Genomic DNA, 18,739 nt, shown 5'->3' with positions numbered 1-18,739 from the left:
GTGCGCTGATTCCAGCACAGCAATATCTTATCATTGGTCACCTTAACACAGTCAACGACACGATAGCTTGCTCTCAGATGATTTTTTGTTTTGTCTTTTCCCCAGAATCAAAGATTACTATCATAGAAGGGAAGGATGCAGTTTACACAAATGAAATTGGAATGGCTTGCAAAAAGTGAATGAATTTTGGTCAGATGTAAAACGGGTTACAGGTTGCTAGCTGGATCCTCAGTTTGTGAGATGAGTAAGTCAATTAGTAACTCTTCAGTTTATTAGAAACTTAATTGCCAGGCTGTAATGGAAGCTTCTGAACTGCAACAACTTGTTAGAAGCAATAAAAAAAGTGACTTTGTGGTAGAAGAATATTTAGTAGGCTCTTTTAAACTGACATGTTTAGCTTAGAGCAGAAAGGTTAGATTTTTCACCTGAAAATAGTCCATGTCATAGGAGCTATGGCAGCATTACTTCGGATGATCAAGGGCACGATCTTAAAGAAAACCCTATTTGCAAATGGCCTGTGCCGTGGTTTCGCGTTGTGATGCTTTAATCCCAGATACTTGACAGAAGTTTTACGATGTCAGGTGAGCGTATCTCTTTCTGAGAGAAAGTAGCCTGAGTTCAGTTACCAAGGTTAAACATGAGAACTCTTTGAGACTAGAAATATACACCATGTTGAGTATATGAATAATAATAAATACTGTTGCTCTTATGTTGTTATACCCTGGAGAAGGGAGGGCGGAAACAGATGCTGCAGGTGCTCCCATCTCCTTCAGCCTGCGGACCTTGCGCAGGTCCTTCCTGCGGTGCCGTAATGTCCCTGGGAGCGATGCTGGGAGTTCGTTCCACTCCAGGGACCTAGCTCTGGAAGTTAAGCATTGCAATACCTGCATTATGTATAATTACACTATTTAACATCGTTTTGGGGGAGAGTGGGATGGCAGAGCATATTACTTCAGGTCTGTACAATATCTCCAGAAATCCAGCTGGAGTGAAGCTTTTACACAAATATGGGAATGTGATCGGTCCTACAGATGAGATATATACGTGGTCCATATGTTGGGCATTGGGACTGCCAAAATCAGAAGGCAAGCTCTGAATTCAAGTGGTCTTTGCGTACAGGTGCATATGAGGAGTAAGAGTATAGCTGTCTCCTTCAAGAAGAGAAGATCTCTTGTTTCCTTCCCATACCCTAAAGGCATTTGCACTGGTGGTGATAATTAATCCCCACATTTCTACTACATATAAAGAAACCTGGCTGTAATTTTCTCCTAGTGGGACTCCATTTTGTTTTTAAAGATAATTGATAGCTCTGGACTTAAGCATTTCAATTATGGGAGTGTCTCTTGGGGACCAGACTAACAGACCTTGGAAAAACATTCTAATGCAAATGCATCATGTGGATTTTTACTGTAAGACAGCACAGGATGCCTAAGGATTTGCAAAGCAGTTGAACAGTAAAATAAAAGCTGAAATACTTCTCAAAATATATAATGGCATGGGACTGGTTGTGAGCAGGTAGGGTGGAACAAGTGGTTCTCCACTTGGACCACTGATTCCTCTTTGGCCCTGGGAGAAAATACTGCCGGGTACAGCCAGCTCTAAGTCAAGGAGAAGGCACTTGCCTTGGACAGCACATTGAGAAGGCAGCAAAATTACCATGACAGCACTGTCTGTGCCGGTGCTGTGGCAGGTTGGCTCATTCTGCTCCAGAAGAGGGAAAACTTGGGCTGTAATTCTTCCTTTTCACCGTCCCTGACCTCAGCTCTCATTTTTCACTGGCAGGAGCAGGGAGACCAGCCTGCATCCTAATCCCTTCCCTCCTCCTACCTTCCCTGTGCTTCGGCCCAGCCTACGGCTCCTTATCCTTAGGTAGCAAAGCTTGGTTTGTGGGGCCAAACCAAGGTACCATCTGCCCCTACTCCTGCGTGTTTGTTGACAGGAGGTGCTCAGGGCTGGGGTGTTGGTGAGCTTTTCGGTGGCTCTGCATCCCTATGTGCAAAAAGGAGCGAATCTGTGCCCCTCATTTCTCCTAGTGGTGTGAATCGTAAGGACGTTCTTCTTCCAAAATGTGTCATTAAGGAATTAAGTCCTGTTGTAAGTCCCAGATGTGCTCACAAGTCATTTTTGTGCTTTTGAAAGTAGTGCCATAATGTATTAGTATTTTTAGATCGCTTGGATACTTTCAGCTGCAGGAAAATCTTTTAGTTTCTTTGTTAATTGTGCTATGAATAGATCTTAGGCTACTGCGGAGAAATGAGTCAATATGTTGAAATGGTGATCCCTCCTGAGTTTAGGTGTACACCTGGCTGCTCTGAATTGCTTACCAAGCTGGGCTGCTGGAGCGGTGACAGCTTGTACCAGCTGTGGATCTGTCCCAAAGTTTCCTGGGCTTTTTACGAAGACGTGGCAAGCTGCCACTGCTCCCAGCTCCTTGGGGCTGTGGATTAATACCACAGTTTAGGCCCTGATCTTTCAGTATGAATCACGGCGGGCCCCTGCACAGTTCAAATTATCAGTAAAGAAACTTTCGAGCATCATTCGTTAACTGATTTCACTCCTTGAGATACAGTAAGCAAAAGCTGTGCATGTAATAATGGCAAATGAAGGGTGGAGGGGAATCAACCAGAGGGAAGATGTTGGAGATACGATTAACGTTTGGAAAAGATTTTCTAAATGATGGGCTTAACCCTTTTCTGGAGTGAATCAGCAGACGCATGCTGACTGCAAGAGAGCTACAGGAGAGTCCCAAGTTAGGACATCTGCACACTGGCTTCAAAGTTTTCAAGAAGGGATTGGTGATGGTAATGACGGTGCTTTTAAAATTTTGCATGATTTTTTTAAAGGAAGAAAATTCTAAGGAAAAATCACAACATTGCTCAATTTATGCACCCTAAAGGGATGCATGTGAAAAACAAGGTTGCCGAGTCTCCATTATAGCTCAGTCTTTGGCCTCTGTAATGGGATTGCCAGCAAGTAACAGGTATTACAGACATAAAATGCTAACCATGAGGTGAATCTGGCTCTATCAATAGGCAGAATAAGCAAAAGAGAAAGAATTATCAGGGGTAGAGGATTTAAATACCTTTGTGTGGGTAAACTATCAACTCATTTCATATAGCTTTTCACTGGCCAAAGAGAGAATATCTCTGGAGACATTTTAGTGAAGGCAGAAACCCAATTAGAATAAGATTGTTACACAACTAATAAAGTGTTTTCAGACAGAGAATTATTTTTAGTGCTATAGAAATATTAAAGCATTAGAGCAAAACATGTAAAACCAGAGAAGAGCACAGTTAGAAACTTTTCATGGTCTTTAGACTCCTAGACCACTCATTTTTGAGGATTGGTTGGTGTTCTGGCACTTGACAGCACTAGCCGGCTTTCTCTGTTGCATTCGCCCATGCACAGTAACACCAATGCCAAATCTTATTTCTTTTCAGAGCTAATGCCATTCTGGATACGCTAGAAATTTTTGCTGTCAGAAACATGGAAGCACATGCGTTCAGTGACATACTTGGGTTCCTTGCCTTCTTCAGCTGAGTGAAAATTTACAGGGGTCAAAAAACCTCTGGTCCCAATGTCTTTATGTTAAACTAACAACCAAGGATGTTAAGAAGTTCATGCGGTGTGGCTGGGAAGTGATGCATAACTGCTTCTGTATTAAAAAGACCCATTAGTTAACAAGATGCAGTCATTATGTATTGTTTTCATAAGTGTTTAATAATTTGCCATGCGGCTTTACGTTCAAGATTATCCTCCACCCCTTTTTCTTACACACTGTAGTTCATTTAGGTGGTCTAAATACTTAGGATCTCCTCCTTTAGACAGAAGCAAACCCTTTCAATGTGACCCTGCTTGGAAGTTAGGGACACGGTGGAGTGAGTTCCTGAGAGCACACGGCGCATCCTCTGACCTCGGTGGAGATGGAAGGTGCTCAGCTCCTCCTGATTCACCGAGCCTGTGTGATGCGCAGGTTGGATGCCAGTCTGAAATGTGAACTTCTGCGCTGACAGTGCTGAAACCGTGAAAGAGCCTGCATTTGGCCATGGCGTTGCTTTTCCCCAGTGCTGTCAACACTAAGACTCAGGTTGCGATAGCAAAGCAGAAAGCTGCTGCTTCAGTGGTTATTGCTCAGACATTGATGTACCCGACCATCTCTCCCTCCGCATCTCCCCTCAGCACCATTTCTGCTGTATCTAATAAGGGTGTTTCTTTATAAACAGTAATTTAGGACAATTAGGAGCAATAACATAGTTAAACCTTTAAAAGGTTATCTGGCAATGTCATTTTCTTGACTAATGTGTTCCTGCTACCATGTCGTTTGTGAATAGACATGTGTTAGCCAGCTAGTGTGCTTCATCTGTGGTGACTTTGATTTATTTGCTCTGTAAATTGGGACTGAAGCAATAATGGAAAGTGACATTAATTGTTTAACAGAGTCCTCTTTGTCACATCCTCTGCTTTCTCTGGGGTGTTTGAATGTTGAAACTTGTACAAAACTAATTGAAATTGCTGTGATGAGGACCGGTGTCCACTCAACTTTCTGTTCTTGAATGTCAGCGCACTTGAATGTCTGTTTAAAGCACGAGAGCTGAGCAGCTAACAGCAAATATCAGGGTTTCTTCTGGCATGCTATTATCAAAGAAGGCATTCCCCGTTAGAAATAGTAACACTTCCAGCTTTGTTGTCAGCTTTATAAGCTGCAAGGCTCAGTGGTGCGCCCCACCAGCTAGACTTGCACGAGAAGTTCCTGGTGTGGGGCTGGGGGTCAGGCAGCCAGACCCCCCCACAACCACTCCGGGGCTGAGGGCTGACTCTCGCCACCATTCATCCCATCACCTGCAAAGGGCTTGAAATGCCATTGGAAAAAAAAGTCAGCGCTTTGTTACATTGCAAAGTGCTTTTTTTGCCCAGTAACGCCTTTTCGTACTTTTCTAGAAGTGACATCGTAATTTTCCTCTTCTCCTTTCAAAAAGTGACTGTGAAAAGCTGGATTTGGAGCATGGTTTTAATCGCAAGGTGGCTTCCCTCTGCTTATTTCCATCCTCTGCACACTGAATTATCACGGCACAGTGCATGTGTCTGCTTGGTATGGTGGAAATCACCAGATACCGGAACTTAGATTCTTTTTCTCAGTGGCCAAGCCCCTTTTGGCCTTTTAAGTAAATGCTTCTCCTTAGCATTAGCTTTGCCTGAGTGTTTATTTGTTTCTTGGGGATGATGCTGTAAGCACCAGAACAATCTGTGCTCTGCCGTAGCTTTCTAGCTCGAAGACAGAGTTTTTCCATAAGAAGCCATGAGGTGTGATTTGGCAGAGAAGCCTGGCAGGAGCAATTATCTGTGTGGTTTATGAGCATCTCTGTTTGGAATCTGGTAGATAAAAGTATTACTGAAAAAAGTCATGCTAAGGGGATACCCAGATTCACTTGAATGTTTTTTTTTTTCTGAGGTGTAACTAGCAATGTTTTGTTGTTGACTGTTTTAACTTCATATGATTTTTTTGTTTGTCTTACTGGTATATTCCTTGCTAGTTCACTTTTGAACTGTGAGATTTGAACTTAGCTGAAATCTCTTCACAGTGTAAACCTGGAGTGTGATGAACCACTCTGAAGCTGGTGGAAAAACTCCCAATTTCTTATCCCTGGAATCAGTGAAAGGCTTTTCATTTATTTTAATAGCGCTAGGATCAGCCTAGGAATCCTAGATAATTGATCTGTCAAGATCAATTTCCAGTCTTTCTGAAAAATAAATATAATGATTTTTACACAATTCTATTTTTCAGAACTCTCAGTACTCCAAAAATCTGTACCTTAATATACAGTAGGGACTATATTTCATTAAAAAATCGGAAGGCATTTAAATTTACTCAATTTGACAAGAAGAAGTCTTGTTGCTGAAATAAGATATCTAATATAAATTAACATTACAGCCACATCTGATTAGGAATTAATCTACTTTTTATAATTGCAGTCTGAATTAGATAATTGCATACAATAGTCACATTGAGCACTCAAACGACATAACTCAAAAGGACAACTTCAAAGCCAAGCTGCCTAATACATTTCTTTAAAAGAAACCCAAAGAGCCCGCCATCTACAATATGAGTCCTGATGGCTAGTCTTATGCCAAAATGCTCAGGAATGAGAAGGGTTTTGCTTGGTTTTGGAGCAAGGATTTCCAGAAGTGTGGAAGGGAAAAACTTTCTCTCTTACACCAGGCCGCATATGTGAACAAGGTTTTCCAAATTTCACTGGTGATTCATTTTGGTCTTCTGATTAGCTGTCTTATTCTCTGATTCTTGTAATTTTGTCAGGTCAGTTAGCTGATGTTCAGCATTGAAAAGATAAAGAAAGAGACAGCCTGGACTGACACCATCATTAGGTGTCAGTAGCTTAGGCACATCCTGTAATACAATCCCTGGGTGATTACTTCTTGTTGTTAACACCAGATTACAAAAAAGAATTGTGGAAGAAAAGTGAACTAGAGCGATACAGTGCGAGTGCAAAGAGATTTCTCTTGAATGCAGAGATGGATAATTTTATTGCATTTAGTTACATCTTCCAAGATGCTGTTGCAGGTTACTGTTTCAAGGTCTGATTTAACTGTGTTTTGACCACTTTTTCACATACAGAGGCATCGTTTTGTTCCTTTTCTCTTCTAACCTGGTTCCGCTTTTTGTTTTGTCCCATCCCACAGAAGATAGATGAAGAGAGCGAGGCAAACTTGCTAGCCGTTCTCACTGAAACACTGGACAGCATCCCTGTGGATGAGGATGGATTGCCTTCATTTGATGCACTGACAGATGGAGATGTGACCAACGAAAATGCCGCTAGCCCTTCCCCAATGCCCGACGGCACCCCTCCAACTCAGGAGGCAGAAGAGCCGTCTCTAGTAAGAACCCTTCCTACTGTTTAACAGGAATTGGATGTGCCTCTGGCTACCCGCTGCATGGGTATGATGTAGTCACAGTAAGGTCTGGACTTTTCATAGACTGGAAAGGAAAATCAAGAACTGAAAATTAAGCAGGGAAAAAACCCCACCAAATAGCAATAGGATGACTAATAAGTCAATCTATTAAAAAGTGTGTTGAAGAGGTTGTTTTTGAGATTCTCGTGCTAATGGCTAACACTTTTGCTTATCATTCTGTTCAAATAAGTCAGGGTAATGGCTTTTAATTCATATTTCATTTCTTGGGGCTCTTTGTGTATGTATGTTTAGACGTCACTTTTGGTGATCTGTAAAGAAGGGCCCATTGAGTCTGGCGGGAGGTGGGGCTAATTTTGTGCCTTTAACATTGATTTGACCAGTGAGCACCAGCTTAGTGCTAATCAGGGCAAAACTGAACCTTGGGTGAGGATGTGGGTGAAACCTTATACGCATTTTGCTCAGTAAAACCAGTTTGAGATGTGATTCTTTTTCTGCTGAAAGCCCCTTATCACTGGCTTTTGTGGAAGCAGAACCAAATACCTGCATCTTAATGCTGTATCCATTAGTCTGTTAAAGTTAACGTCTCTGTTTAGATCAGAGGCCTCTTCTGTCAAACAGTTCGCCAAGAATTTCATTTTGCCATGGATTCAGAAATCCAGGACCCCAGTCATTTCTGCTTGCCCCACAGTATACTGCAGTAAAGGGAGCAGAAATACGCTGCCAAGCCAGAAGAAAATGAAATCTGTTTGCTCTGGGGAATATCAAGCCCATCTTTCTGTTTTATTGTACTTTGCTTGCTGAAATTGATATAGCTAACTTTAAGTAACTATGCAAAAATGTAGATAAGTCATTTTAATCCATAAAGATGCATAACTTTACTTTTTTCTTCCACCTACCTTTCCCTGATTTGTTTGTAGCTTAAGAAGCTCTTGCTGGCTCCAGCCAACACTCAGCTAAATTACAATGAATGCAGTGGTCTCAGCACACAGAACCATGCAAACACTAATCACAGGATCAGAACAAGCCCTGTGGTTGTTAAGGTACAAACTTAATCTTTGTAATAAGGAAAAAAGAAAAAGGGTAACAAGGTCTTTTATGCTTTCAGCATCCAAGCAAGCAGTAGATCTATATGTATTGTATTAATCTGCCTACTATCTTGCAACTGCTTTAAAAAAAAAAAAAAAAGTGAACAGATTATAGAGTGGGTTCCCGAAAATCACCTGAGCTCCTTTATGCTCTGAATATTTCATTTATGTTTTTTATCTTGGCAGAGTTCAGTTCTAGTCCCACCGTCTGTTAGTCTCGCCTACTTTATTGATACACAGAGTAGTAGGGGGTACAATAACATTTGCTGATGGGCTGGTGTTGTTTATGAGTGACTCCAGGATGCGGGACTGCCGTTTTACCAGCTGTCTGAGCTAAGAAAAATGACACTGGATTCTTGGCAAAAGATGTATATCAGCCATTAATTGGATAGAATGGGGGCTCTGACATAATTCTGTTAGCAGGCAGTATTAAACAATGTTTGTCTTGCCATTCACTGTAACTGAAAACGGAGCGTTTAGGGGTACTTAAGAGAGTTGTGAATACTGGGCTCAAGCAATCAGCAGCAAATTAAGGTTTAAACCAGCTTATTTTTTTGTTCACAGTAAAGGCGCTGTAGGGTCTTGTTAGTTACATGTTGCTGAGTAGGAACATTGAAATGTAGGAGAAATGAAATAAAAAGCTGCATAAATGTCATTTAGGAATTTTAAATGTAATTTTCTTTCCTTGTTCTGCAAACAATTATTCACAGCTCATAGATCTAGTACACTTAGACTGAACACTTCACTGAAAATCTCATCTCTTCAGAAAACCTATATCCATTCTGATAAGGTTCAGCTCACTAATTTTAGCTTTTTTTATTTTATTTTATTTTATTATGCCCTGTTTTTAAGACTGAGAATTCATGGAGCAATAAAGCGAAGAGCATTTGTCAACAGCAAAAGCCTCAAAGACGTCCCTGCTCTGAACTTCTCAAATATCTGACTACGAATGATGACCCTCCTCAGACCAAACCAGCAGAGAACAGGAACAGCAGCAAAGAGAAATGCACCTCCAAAAGGAAGCCCCATCTGCAGTCTCAGACAAATCATCTGCAAGGTAGGTGTGGGACCGCAGAACACAGCTTTGGTACCAGCAGTAACGCAGGGAAGCTGAAATACCGCGGTTGTGAATACCCTCGATACCTCTTCTGTTCTTTGGATTAGTATTGTAAATCCAGCATCTCTTCTGTGTAGGGAGAATTTTAAAACAGTATAATGAAGTTAGGATTAGTTAGCTAGATTCAGCTTTTAAACAATTTTAATCCTGTCTCTGTTGCCCTCAGCCTCAGAAAAAGAATCTCAGGAAAAAAAAGTTTAACAAATACTGCATGTTAATATACCAAGCTAGCTGGAGATACTTATTCAGAGAGTACCGTACCACTAAGAAATCATTATGCCCCTAAACAAGCTGGGCAGGCCAGTTCATTAGTGAGCTCCTTTCTTTTTTGCTAGCGTAAAACTGAAGGCATTGTTAACCTGCCACATAGTCCTTAAGAGACAATAAATAGTGCTCTCACTGCTACAGAGAAAGCAATAAATGTGTCATTCCTGTTAAAGCTGGAATGCCGGTTTGTAATTTTATTTTGTAAATAGTTGAAAGTTTAGCTGCCGTCCTGATGTTTCTCTCTTTTTAGATTCTTTATGGCCAAAACTAAACACTTATGTTGACTTTTAGTATCCCCCGATGCATAAAGAACTGGTCTATATTACAAGTAGCTTCTATGACAGACATGCAAGAACTTCAATCCCCCTCTCACTTTCTCTCCCCCTTTTCCCCTGCCTTTTTTCCCAAGATGAAGGAAAGCTGTAAAAGCTTATGAGCCCAAAGGGAGCTTTTTTTAAAGTTACTGTTACTTTAAAATACATCTATGTATATATATTGGCCTGGCATCTAGAAGGCCAGGTGTCTATCTCAGTCAGATCAGTGCAAATCCTGGATGACTCCACTGAAGTCAATGGAATTTATCTGGCTGCAACAGAGATCAGGGTATGACCCTAAATGTGTTGTTCTGGTATTTTTAAAGCAACAATTGTAAACTGTATATGTTTTTTCTTCTTTTCCCCTCCCCTCTCCCTACATTTTCAGCCCCCATCAAATCTAATTTTTCACTCTTCACTAGGAAGTATAAGCAAACTTAATAAAAATAATCTTCCCTTCCTGCCACTAAATACCCTTCTTGCAGCTGTACATTCTGACATCCTAAGTATAGTTTTCCCCATTATGGTCTCAGATTCTCTGAACAATGTTTCTTGTAAGGAAGAAAACCAACTGCCCCTAGAGCTTCTTGCATGCCAACTGCCACTCCTTCTGGATGGCTTCAGCAGTCTGCTTCACAGCAAAATCCAGACTGAACTGTACGTGTAAAACCTGGGTCTCTTACTGCAATGGTACTGAAACAGACCTACCAGAAGTTACAGGGGGCTTTATTAACACTGTTGGGTGTTAAGATGATACATGATAAGGTATATTGTGTATAACATGCTATATGCACGTGTGTTATACAGATACATAGATGTATGCACACACACACATAAATACAGATTATAAAATCTTCCTATTCATATCAGAGCTGCATTTTTAACCCAGCTGAGGCAATTGTGTAGATTCAGTGCAAAGAAGCAGGGCACGTTGGGTTGTAGAAACAGCGCAGAAGGAGAGGTTAGGAAAGTCCAAAGGGACATATAGCTAACTTACCAGTGTTTAACAAATGACTGTGACTTTGGTGGTATTGCAGGTGAAATTGCAGGCAGAGAGAAATTACTCTCTTCTTTAATTCCTGCAGTTTAATTTACAGGCTTCTGAAATGTTGTTTTTTCATCAAATTTGCCTCATACATCAATATATGACTTCAATATCAATGGATTTGCATATAATACAAATACACGAATATAAAGCTTTCAGCTTGGACAGTCAATTCTTGCAGAATCAACCTTGCAAATTTAACTGATACTTGCAGACTTGCAGTCATTTGTTCATACATTTAATCAAAAGTACAAGAAAATTGGCTCTAGTTTTAAAAAATAATCAGGGTCTGATATTTTCTTTCAAAGTTAGGGAAAGCTCACAAAGGATAAGTCAAACGGTATTTTCCTTTAGGGTTACTGTTGCAAACATATTGCAAACCCACGGGAATGTCCACAAACCCATTCATGCCAAAGATCATCTGTGGTTTTGCATTGAAATTTGCCCATGAGGAAACTTAGTTCTTTTGAACCTGAATGTTTTCAATTTACAGGGACAAGCAACTTCATGTGAACACTTTTTAATAAGAAAAAACACACCACAGTAGACCTTGAAACTCTAATAAACAGGCACCACGGAAAATGATAGTGTCTTGGCTAAATATTTACACTATCAATAGCTGCATGTGAGGATGAATCCTTTGCAGGAATACTGTTTGGTCAAGCCCTTGCCTAGCAATAAGAAAACTGATGGGTGTTTTGCTATGCGAATTTCTCAGTGGGAGAGCTCAGTGATATCTGCCTAAAATGAATACATACGAGTGTGAGATAACGCCTTGGTTCTGTGCCCATATCTGGCAGATTTGCACTGTGCCTCAGTGCTTCAGAATTTTATGTATATATTCTGATGTGGGACTATTCTGTGGGACCAATGAGAGCTAGAATGAGACTTTTTAGAGGCTTAAATAGCTCTTACACATTCAGCTTCCTTAGAAAGCCTAAATTGGGTAAGAGTATGTAGATTTTTATCCTCTAAAAAAAAGTGGAAGCCTTTGTATAAAACTTTATTCCACAGCTTTACTGTAAGGTCTGGGTTTTTTAAGCCAGTTTTACCTCTAGGTAGCCACTGGCAAACATTAGTATCCCTAAATGTATAAAAAATACACAAAAAGATGTGTCAGGTTACATTCAGTCTTGCTGCACCTGATTTTATGCACAAATCAGCAGCAGTGCTGGATCAGACAAATAAGTCGTTGAGGTGCATCTCCTCACTCCGGCAGTGACTTCTGAGGAAGGTGAACCCGAGGTGAACACCTGAGCTTCCATTTCTAACTTTCATATGGGGAGGATGAGAAACAATATGCAGCTCTTGAGAATTGAGTTAATTTTTTAAAAAATGTAATATTACTTCAGGAATGCTCTAGAGCTTATAGAAGTAATCAATTTGCATATAAAATCCTTTAATGTTGATGGGAGCTCCAAGCCTGGGATGAATGCGAAATACGCAGTAGTGACACTCTGGACAAAAGATCTGCAGTGCAGGAGTGTTCAAGGGGAACATTTTGTCTTAAGTAATTAATTTGCAGAAGAGATCCCCTGCTGTTGTTCTTGGTACAATGCTCTCTGTGTTTAAACATCAAACTAACTTCTGAAAAGTAAAATTTGCAAGTAATATTGTTTTTAATTTTTAAACATTTTACTGGCAATTAAAGGAATCTTAGTTGTATTACAATATCCTAGTTCTTGGCTTGCTTTGGGAAAATAGAAGTTTGCATGAATAAAATCTACAAAGACTTGTATTTCTATAGCTAGAGCTTTGGTTTTTGTGTATGTTGGGATTGTAGTGCTGAGAGCTTCAACCCCATTTTTAACCATCTGTGACTATGTCCGTGGCTTGTCATAGTTTGCAGGATGATTTGCAGAAATTTGGACTATAACTGGTTGGACTCTGGCCTCATAGAGACAACCTATTCTCAGTGCTATATATAAAATTGTATATTGTAGAAGTAAAATTAACTGAATATTCATAACGTTCTGTTACTTTGTAGTTATTCTGCTGCTCCTGTTTCCAAATAAAACGTGAACTGTAGTCTAAATTAACTCCAAGAGAAATAACATTTTCACAGTGTATCCTGTAGAGTTCTTCATTGATTTTTAACATGTACCACTTTTCTTCTGAAAGGTTCTTGGCATTTGGGTTGTGTACTGTATTTCAGAGGTACAGTAATTGATGTAAATCATTGTTGAAATTTAGGTGCCCTTTTGGTACCAATAATAAGGAATCAGGATGAGTCTCCTTATTTATCTATCTAAGATACACTGAAATGGCTATTGAACTATCAGAGCTCAGCCCTAACAAACTAACATGGGATTCCAGCACCAAAATAAAAATAAATCTTTTTAGTATATGTTATGGAGTGTTTAAATATTCCATAATCGTTTTCTTTTTCCCTTTAGCCAAACCAACAAGTTTATCACTTCCATTGACACCCGAGTCACCAAAGTAAGTACTAAAAAGTGCAAACATTTATAAAAGGGAGGGGGGTTCAATAGATTTTGGCTACAGCAACTCCATTTCAGCTTGTTTTTATAAATGTGCCCTGTCTTCCAGTGATCCCAAGGGTTCCCCATTTGAGAACAAGACTATTGAACAAACCTTAAGTGTGGAACTCTCTGGAACTGCAGGTGAGAAATGGGGAGTGCTGGCTCTTCCTTTAAGCATGGCTTGTGTGTGTGTTTGTTCATTTTAATATACCACATGTACACCGAGATCTCACAGAGGTCTCCAGTAGATTAACTTCAGTGCATTTAGCATTGACGTTTTATCCAGTTACCTGAGAAGGAATGTGTTTGAAAATATGACTCCAAACCTACACAAGGGAGCATAATTTCTGGGAAAATATGAATGAAACCATTTATCTGTTACACTTCCCCATTTCCCCATAGATTTGTGTACTGCTGAGCACCATCTTTCAAAGACAAACCCCACAGCACAGTGTAATAGATGTTACAGATGAAAAAGTTATGTTATCCGGTCTGTCTCCAGGCCGGTCTAGGGCTGTACGTGACTGAATGTTTCAGTGCTTTGTCAATTCTAGATTAATATGTCACAAATAACAGCTTTCTCCTCTACCACTGAAAAACTATTCCATAGCTTAGCGGTAATTTTTTAAATTGGTATTAATTTTATATTCTTGCTTTCTCTTTATTTCTTCCATTAGCACACTTCACACAACCTCCCTTTATCCTCCTCCTCCTTTCAGATCCCTGGTGTTTGTACCTTTTGAAGATTTGTAGAATTTTATCGTGTGCTGGTTTAGTTCATGCATCACCCATTGTACTCATTTAATTCATCTGCTCTTCTTTCCGCTGAAGTCAATTCCTTCAGACTCATATCCTTTTTATTGCTTTCCTCTGAACTCTGTTTTGCCTCCGTTTTCCTGAAGTGTCCAGAACTGAGCACAAGAGCACACGTTGAGCTCCACCTGAGCTATTGCCAAGACTGTTTTCTTTCTCAGTTGTGTAATATTGAAAAATAAGAGATGTACTTGGCATGTGTTTCTCTCAGGATAACAGTGGATTGTAAATTATGTGATCCCTAGTGTTTTGGGAGGCATTGCAAAATGTGTCTTCAGGTACCATAAATCAGCTTGGTGCCCCTAAATTCAGTGGCAGCGTTACACAAGAGCAGGCCCAAGCACTAGATTTGTGTATGTACTTTGGGCTTTCACCTCCCTACGACCATCATTTCACTTTTTCAGAAACTTCTTCATCAGTTCAGCATTAAAACGTGCACACTTTCCTCTGCCACGTCCTGAAAACCTGCAGTCTTAATCATTCCTCTTGTGACAAAAGGAAGCATCCTTCCAATGCACCTTCTTTTTGCAAAATCAACCCAAACATGGCAAAATTCACTGTGTGCAGCAGGATAATCCCATTCAGTGCCAGTAGGCCTGAAGCATGGAGAAGCCTCTTTTATCATTACTGAGAGCAAATCTGCATGAGGATGCCCATTTGTAAGCACACTGGTAAGTCAGTGCTTAGTGCTGCCAACTGAAAGGGGCAGATGAGGTGACTACAGCAGAGTGGTACAAGCAGCAGTTGAAATCACTGAAGGGAGCAGTGTTTTCTCCCAGCCAGAAAGTCAGCAGGCTGCTTTTCCCATCAGCTGACTAGACAGAAACTGGGAGTCGGTCTGACCCCTGGACAGTCCTCTAGTATTGCCTCCGTAATGGCAAGGGGAATGGTCTGGTATTACCAAATACATTCTGCTCCATCAGCTGTGCACAGAGGAGGAAACACAACAGCTCTGTAGTTGTCTTAGACAATATAACCAGGAGAACTAGCTCATTAAAAAACACATCAGAAGCTGTGAAACAGCACAACTGGGCAAATATGTGAACAGGAACGTTGTACTATGAAAACATGATTTTTTTTTTCCCTCTGGAAGTAAATAGAGTCTAGCTAGAAAATAAACTGATGATAATCAGGAAGAATAAGAGTTGGTGGAGCGTGTGTGGCCAGGGAGTTGGGGCAGTGTTACCAAGCAGCGTACATGATGGTGGCTCTTGGACTTCATGTTGCACTTGCTCTGGTCTTCACAATGCCTGATGAGGAGGTTCTGGGAGATTGTATTTCATCACTTGCTAGCTGTATTAATCTCTGCCTTGACATACACATAGATTTTATTTTTATATTCATATATGTATATAAATCTATAAAAAGATGAGTGATTGTGCATGTCTAACTCATTTGTATTGCAGTAGTGTCTTCTGTCATGAGTCTGCTTGTGCTGGAAGCAGGCAAGTACATAACAGAAACAACCTCAAGTACTGAAGAACTTACAGTATATGTGAGTAAATCATGGCAGAATTGGGACCCACTTCAGTAAAAAAAAAAAAAAAAAAAAAAAATTAAGGCAAAAAATAGTGGCGGTAGTGATTAATAATACCTTGGAGTTCTTTAGTGAGACCCTGGCAACTCCAAATTATATCCAGATAACCGCATTGCTCATTGTCCTTAAATAGGGCAGGTTGCACTGTACAAGCACTATTTATTATAATTTAAATAGGAGTTGCCTTGATCTTACTGCTGAATTGAAAAGACCATTAGCAGTGCTGCTCGCACTATCGAAGCACAAAGTATTTTAATATAAATAGCAGCTCCCTTGATCTGTCTGCTGAAAATAACATTGGTTCCCTCACTGATGAATTAACTATAGAGTCAAAAAATAAATAAATAAAAGCATTTCCCACATGAGCCATCAATCTTCGTCACATGCACATTTTGGATTCATGTATCTAAAGTCAAACTGAAACTGTTCTCTTGCCGATGCTATATCTTGCTTTACAACGGATTTGTTAGTAGTCGTGAATGTAACTTTGTCCTCCCTAAAACTGTCAAAACATTGAATTGTCAAATTACAAGGAACAAATATTTTTTTAAAGTGTTTTCAAGCCACACATAAAAATTCTTTGAATGCACTTTAAATAAGTGGCCTATGATAGAGGACTAAGTCCATGGCTATCTAAAATCCCAAAACCTGCAGGTGATTTCTAGTACTATTCTGAGGAAGATGGACCAGAACATCATGATATGGAGGGAGTCCTAGGTGATGATAATGTAGTGGATGAAATTTCTGTGTAAGGTGAGTCTCATTGTGAGTAAGAGGCTCGCAAGAGGTCCTTCTCCCTTTGTTTCCACAGCTAGCTGCATTGCCAGCGCCTTGCTAAGAGGCCGTGGGCTTGAACTTCTCTAATGTCTTCCAGGAATATGGGACGTTTCTGTGTCACTGGAAGGCCTCTTTCCTCTTTGTTACCAGTCAGGTTGAGGGGGCACCTGCAGGCACAGGGACTAGCAGGATGACTCACCCTCTGGAGGTGGCTGTGTTTCTCTTGGTGATTGAGGGCTCCTCAATGACTGTCTTAGACTTTCTGCTGAACTTCTAAATGCCAGAACTTAGATGTCGTGGCTCCTAAACGTTTGAAATTCAGCTCTCTCTGTTCTCTCAGTGTCTTTTTAAACCTTCACTCCTAAATACTCAAAGCCATCATGTAAGTGCATGAAGTGAGTTTACACGCATAAGGCTCAATCAGTAACTGGAAGGCTATTTCCACCCTCTTATCTACAACAGGTGACTTGGTGAAAAGTCTCTCATTTGCACACAGATCCCTTTAATTTACTTAAGCATAAAACTCCTCACTGGTCTTTCTTGGGTGCAAAATTTGATTTCTCCAAAAAGATGACAGAGAAGGCTATATGAACACAATCAGCTTGAATAATGATTTGGAATTCATGAGCATCCTTGAGGATACTTATACCCTGCTATTTGCCCACCTCTAGATCTGTGTTACCTCTTAGTTGTCAGAACAAATACTTAAAATCTATCATGTAAGAACTTGTTTGACCTCAGAATGATTTCTGATAAAATGAGATGTGAGAGGCAGAGACTTGTCCAGAGGGAATAAAATCTAGTAAATTATTTTATATTTTCAGGCGCCTGTGTTTATTCTCTGCAGCACTGACAACAGGATTAAACTGAATACTCAACAAGCGTGTAGATTTTTATTGTATGATGGCTATTTAATTTTATTATATTTTCCTGGCTTCTGCAGTCTTGTGCCACACAAAAGCTCTTCTGATGCTTTTACTGAATTGAGCTGTTATTTTGTGTTCAGTGTTTTAAGTGGCCTTAAATAATGTTTCCCTTGACAATCCATTTTCAAACTTAAAAGGTAAAAAAGAATTCATTTTCAGTGCCTCTCAAAAGCCCACTGCACATGTAGAAAGGTTCCAGGGCTGCGTTCCCCAAAAGACACTAATTCTCAGCCCCCTCAAAGCACAACAAACGTCATCAAACATTTAAATGCTAACAGTTACAGTAGAGTTTTAGAAAGATCGGTGTCTATGTAAAACAGCATTGCAAATCAGTCCTAAAAGGTCAAGATGTCACATTTCATGCAAAGGCATTCCCCTAATTTCTGCTTATCAACCTAGCTGAGCTAAAGGAGTTACGAAGAGGTTTTTTTAGTGCAGTTTTGGAATGTTATCAAAAGTAGTTTCACTCTCCCAGGGACTTTCTTGAAAGAAGTCGCTTGGCCAAGGTGGCAGAGTCGGCACACATGCAAACACCTTTTGTTGCACAGACACGGGGAGGACGGTGCTGCTTCGGCAGCAGTGCTGGCAAATTGATGTACGCTATTTTCAAGCACAAGATCACTGAGTGAGTTCGTAGTATATAGACAGAGCAAGGCAAAGTGCAAACTTACCATTTACTGAAGCCATTCAATTAAAGAAAAGTCCCTACAAAGAAAATGGTTTTATAGCATGTCATGAAAAAATACTTGCCTTTTACTTTAAAAAGAAAAAAGACTGTTTAAAGGGGATGATTGTAGAGTATGTACCACTTCTAACAGATTTGCTGTGCAGAAGTACATAAGTGTGAGTGATGTAGAGGTACTTGTTTATTATAGAGCACATTTCAATGCAGTAATCATAAATATTGCTAAGGTTGTGCTCTGTTGAAATATGACCTACATACTCTTGATTGTTTGTGTTACGTGATTTGTCTGACACCCATTACATTCTGGGTAATGGCAGCCATTTGTTGCTGTGCACAGCAGGCTCTTTTGACAAAAGAAAATAGGCAGCAATAAAAAAGCTATAGTCTGAATTACATTCTGCACAGCGCTGCACTGCTGAGAGTTTGTGCAAGTGTGTTAACAATGCTCTGAACTGCCTCTTGTCAGCCTTCAGCCTGTAATGGCCATCTGTCCTTCCATAAATCTGTCAAAACCTGCTAAGTTCAAGAGAGAGCACAGAATATACCTTGTACTGTCAACGCTAAAATGTACACATTGGTGGAGAAATCGGCACGTATGAAATAATCCAATGGTTATAGAATATTGTAACGCCATTGATGTGGGATCATGGCCCTCAGTGAAGATTACCAGGGATTAGTGTGAAGAAGAGCAAGTGTGCAGCCAACTGGTTTTCTCAAAGTTCACGGTTTGGAGATTGGTCATGGGACATGCTGAAGCTGGACT

General features: G+C 40.2%; 1 protein-coding gene across 1 annotated transcript in view; it reads left to right on the top strand.

Annotated features, from left to right (window-relative positions):
* The window catches only part of PPARGC1A (PPARG coactivator 1 alpha), a 64,688-nt gene that overhangs the window by 28,113 nt on the left and 17,836 nt on the right, over positions 1 to 18,739 (top strand). The window contains exons 3-7 of the mRNA XM_050895935.1: positions 6,697 to 6,891; positions 7,845 to 7,967; positions 8,865 to 9,069; positions 13,152 to 13,197; positions 13,306 to 13,379. Coding sequence (XP_050751892.1) covers positions 6,697 to 6,891; positions 7,845 to 7,967; positions 8,865 to 9,069; positions 13,152 to 13,197; positions 13,306 to 13,379 — 643 coding nt within the window. The remainder of the gene's footprint in view (positions 1 to 6,696; positions 6,892 to 7,844; positions 7,968 to 8,864; positions 9,070 to 13,151; positions 13,198 to 13,305; positions 13,380 to 18,739) is intronic.

The sequence above is a fragment of the Gymnogyps californianus genome, chromosome 4 (genome assembly GCF_018139145.2).
Source record: "Gymnogyps californianus isolate 813 chromosome 4, ASM1813914v2, whole genome shotgun sequence".
In the NCBI taxonomy this organism is placed as follows: Eukaryota; Metazoa; Chordata; class Aves; order Accipitriformes; family Cathartidae; genus Gymnogyps; species Gymnogyps californianus.
The sequence above is the reverse complement of the archived record's forward strand: the minus strand, read 5'-3'. Positions and strand labels throughout refer to the sequence as shown.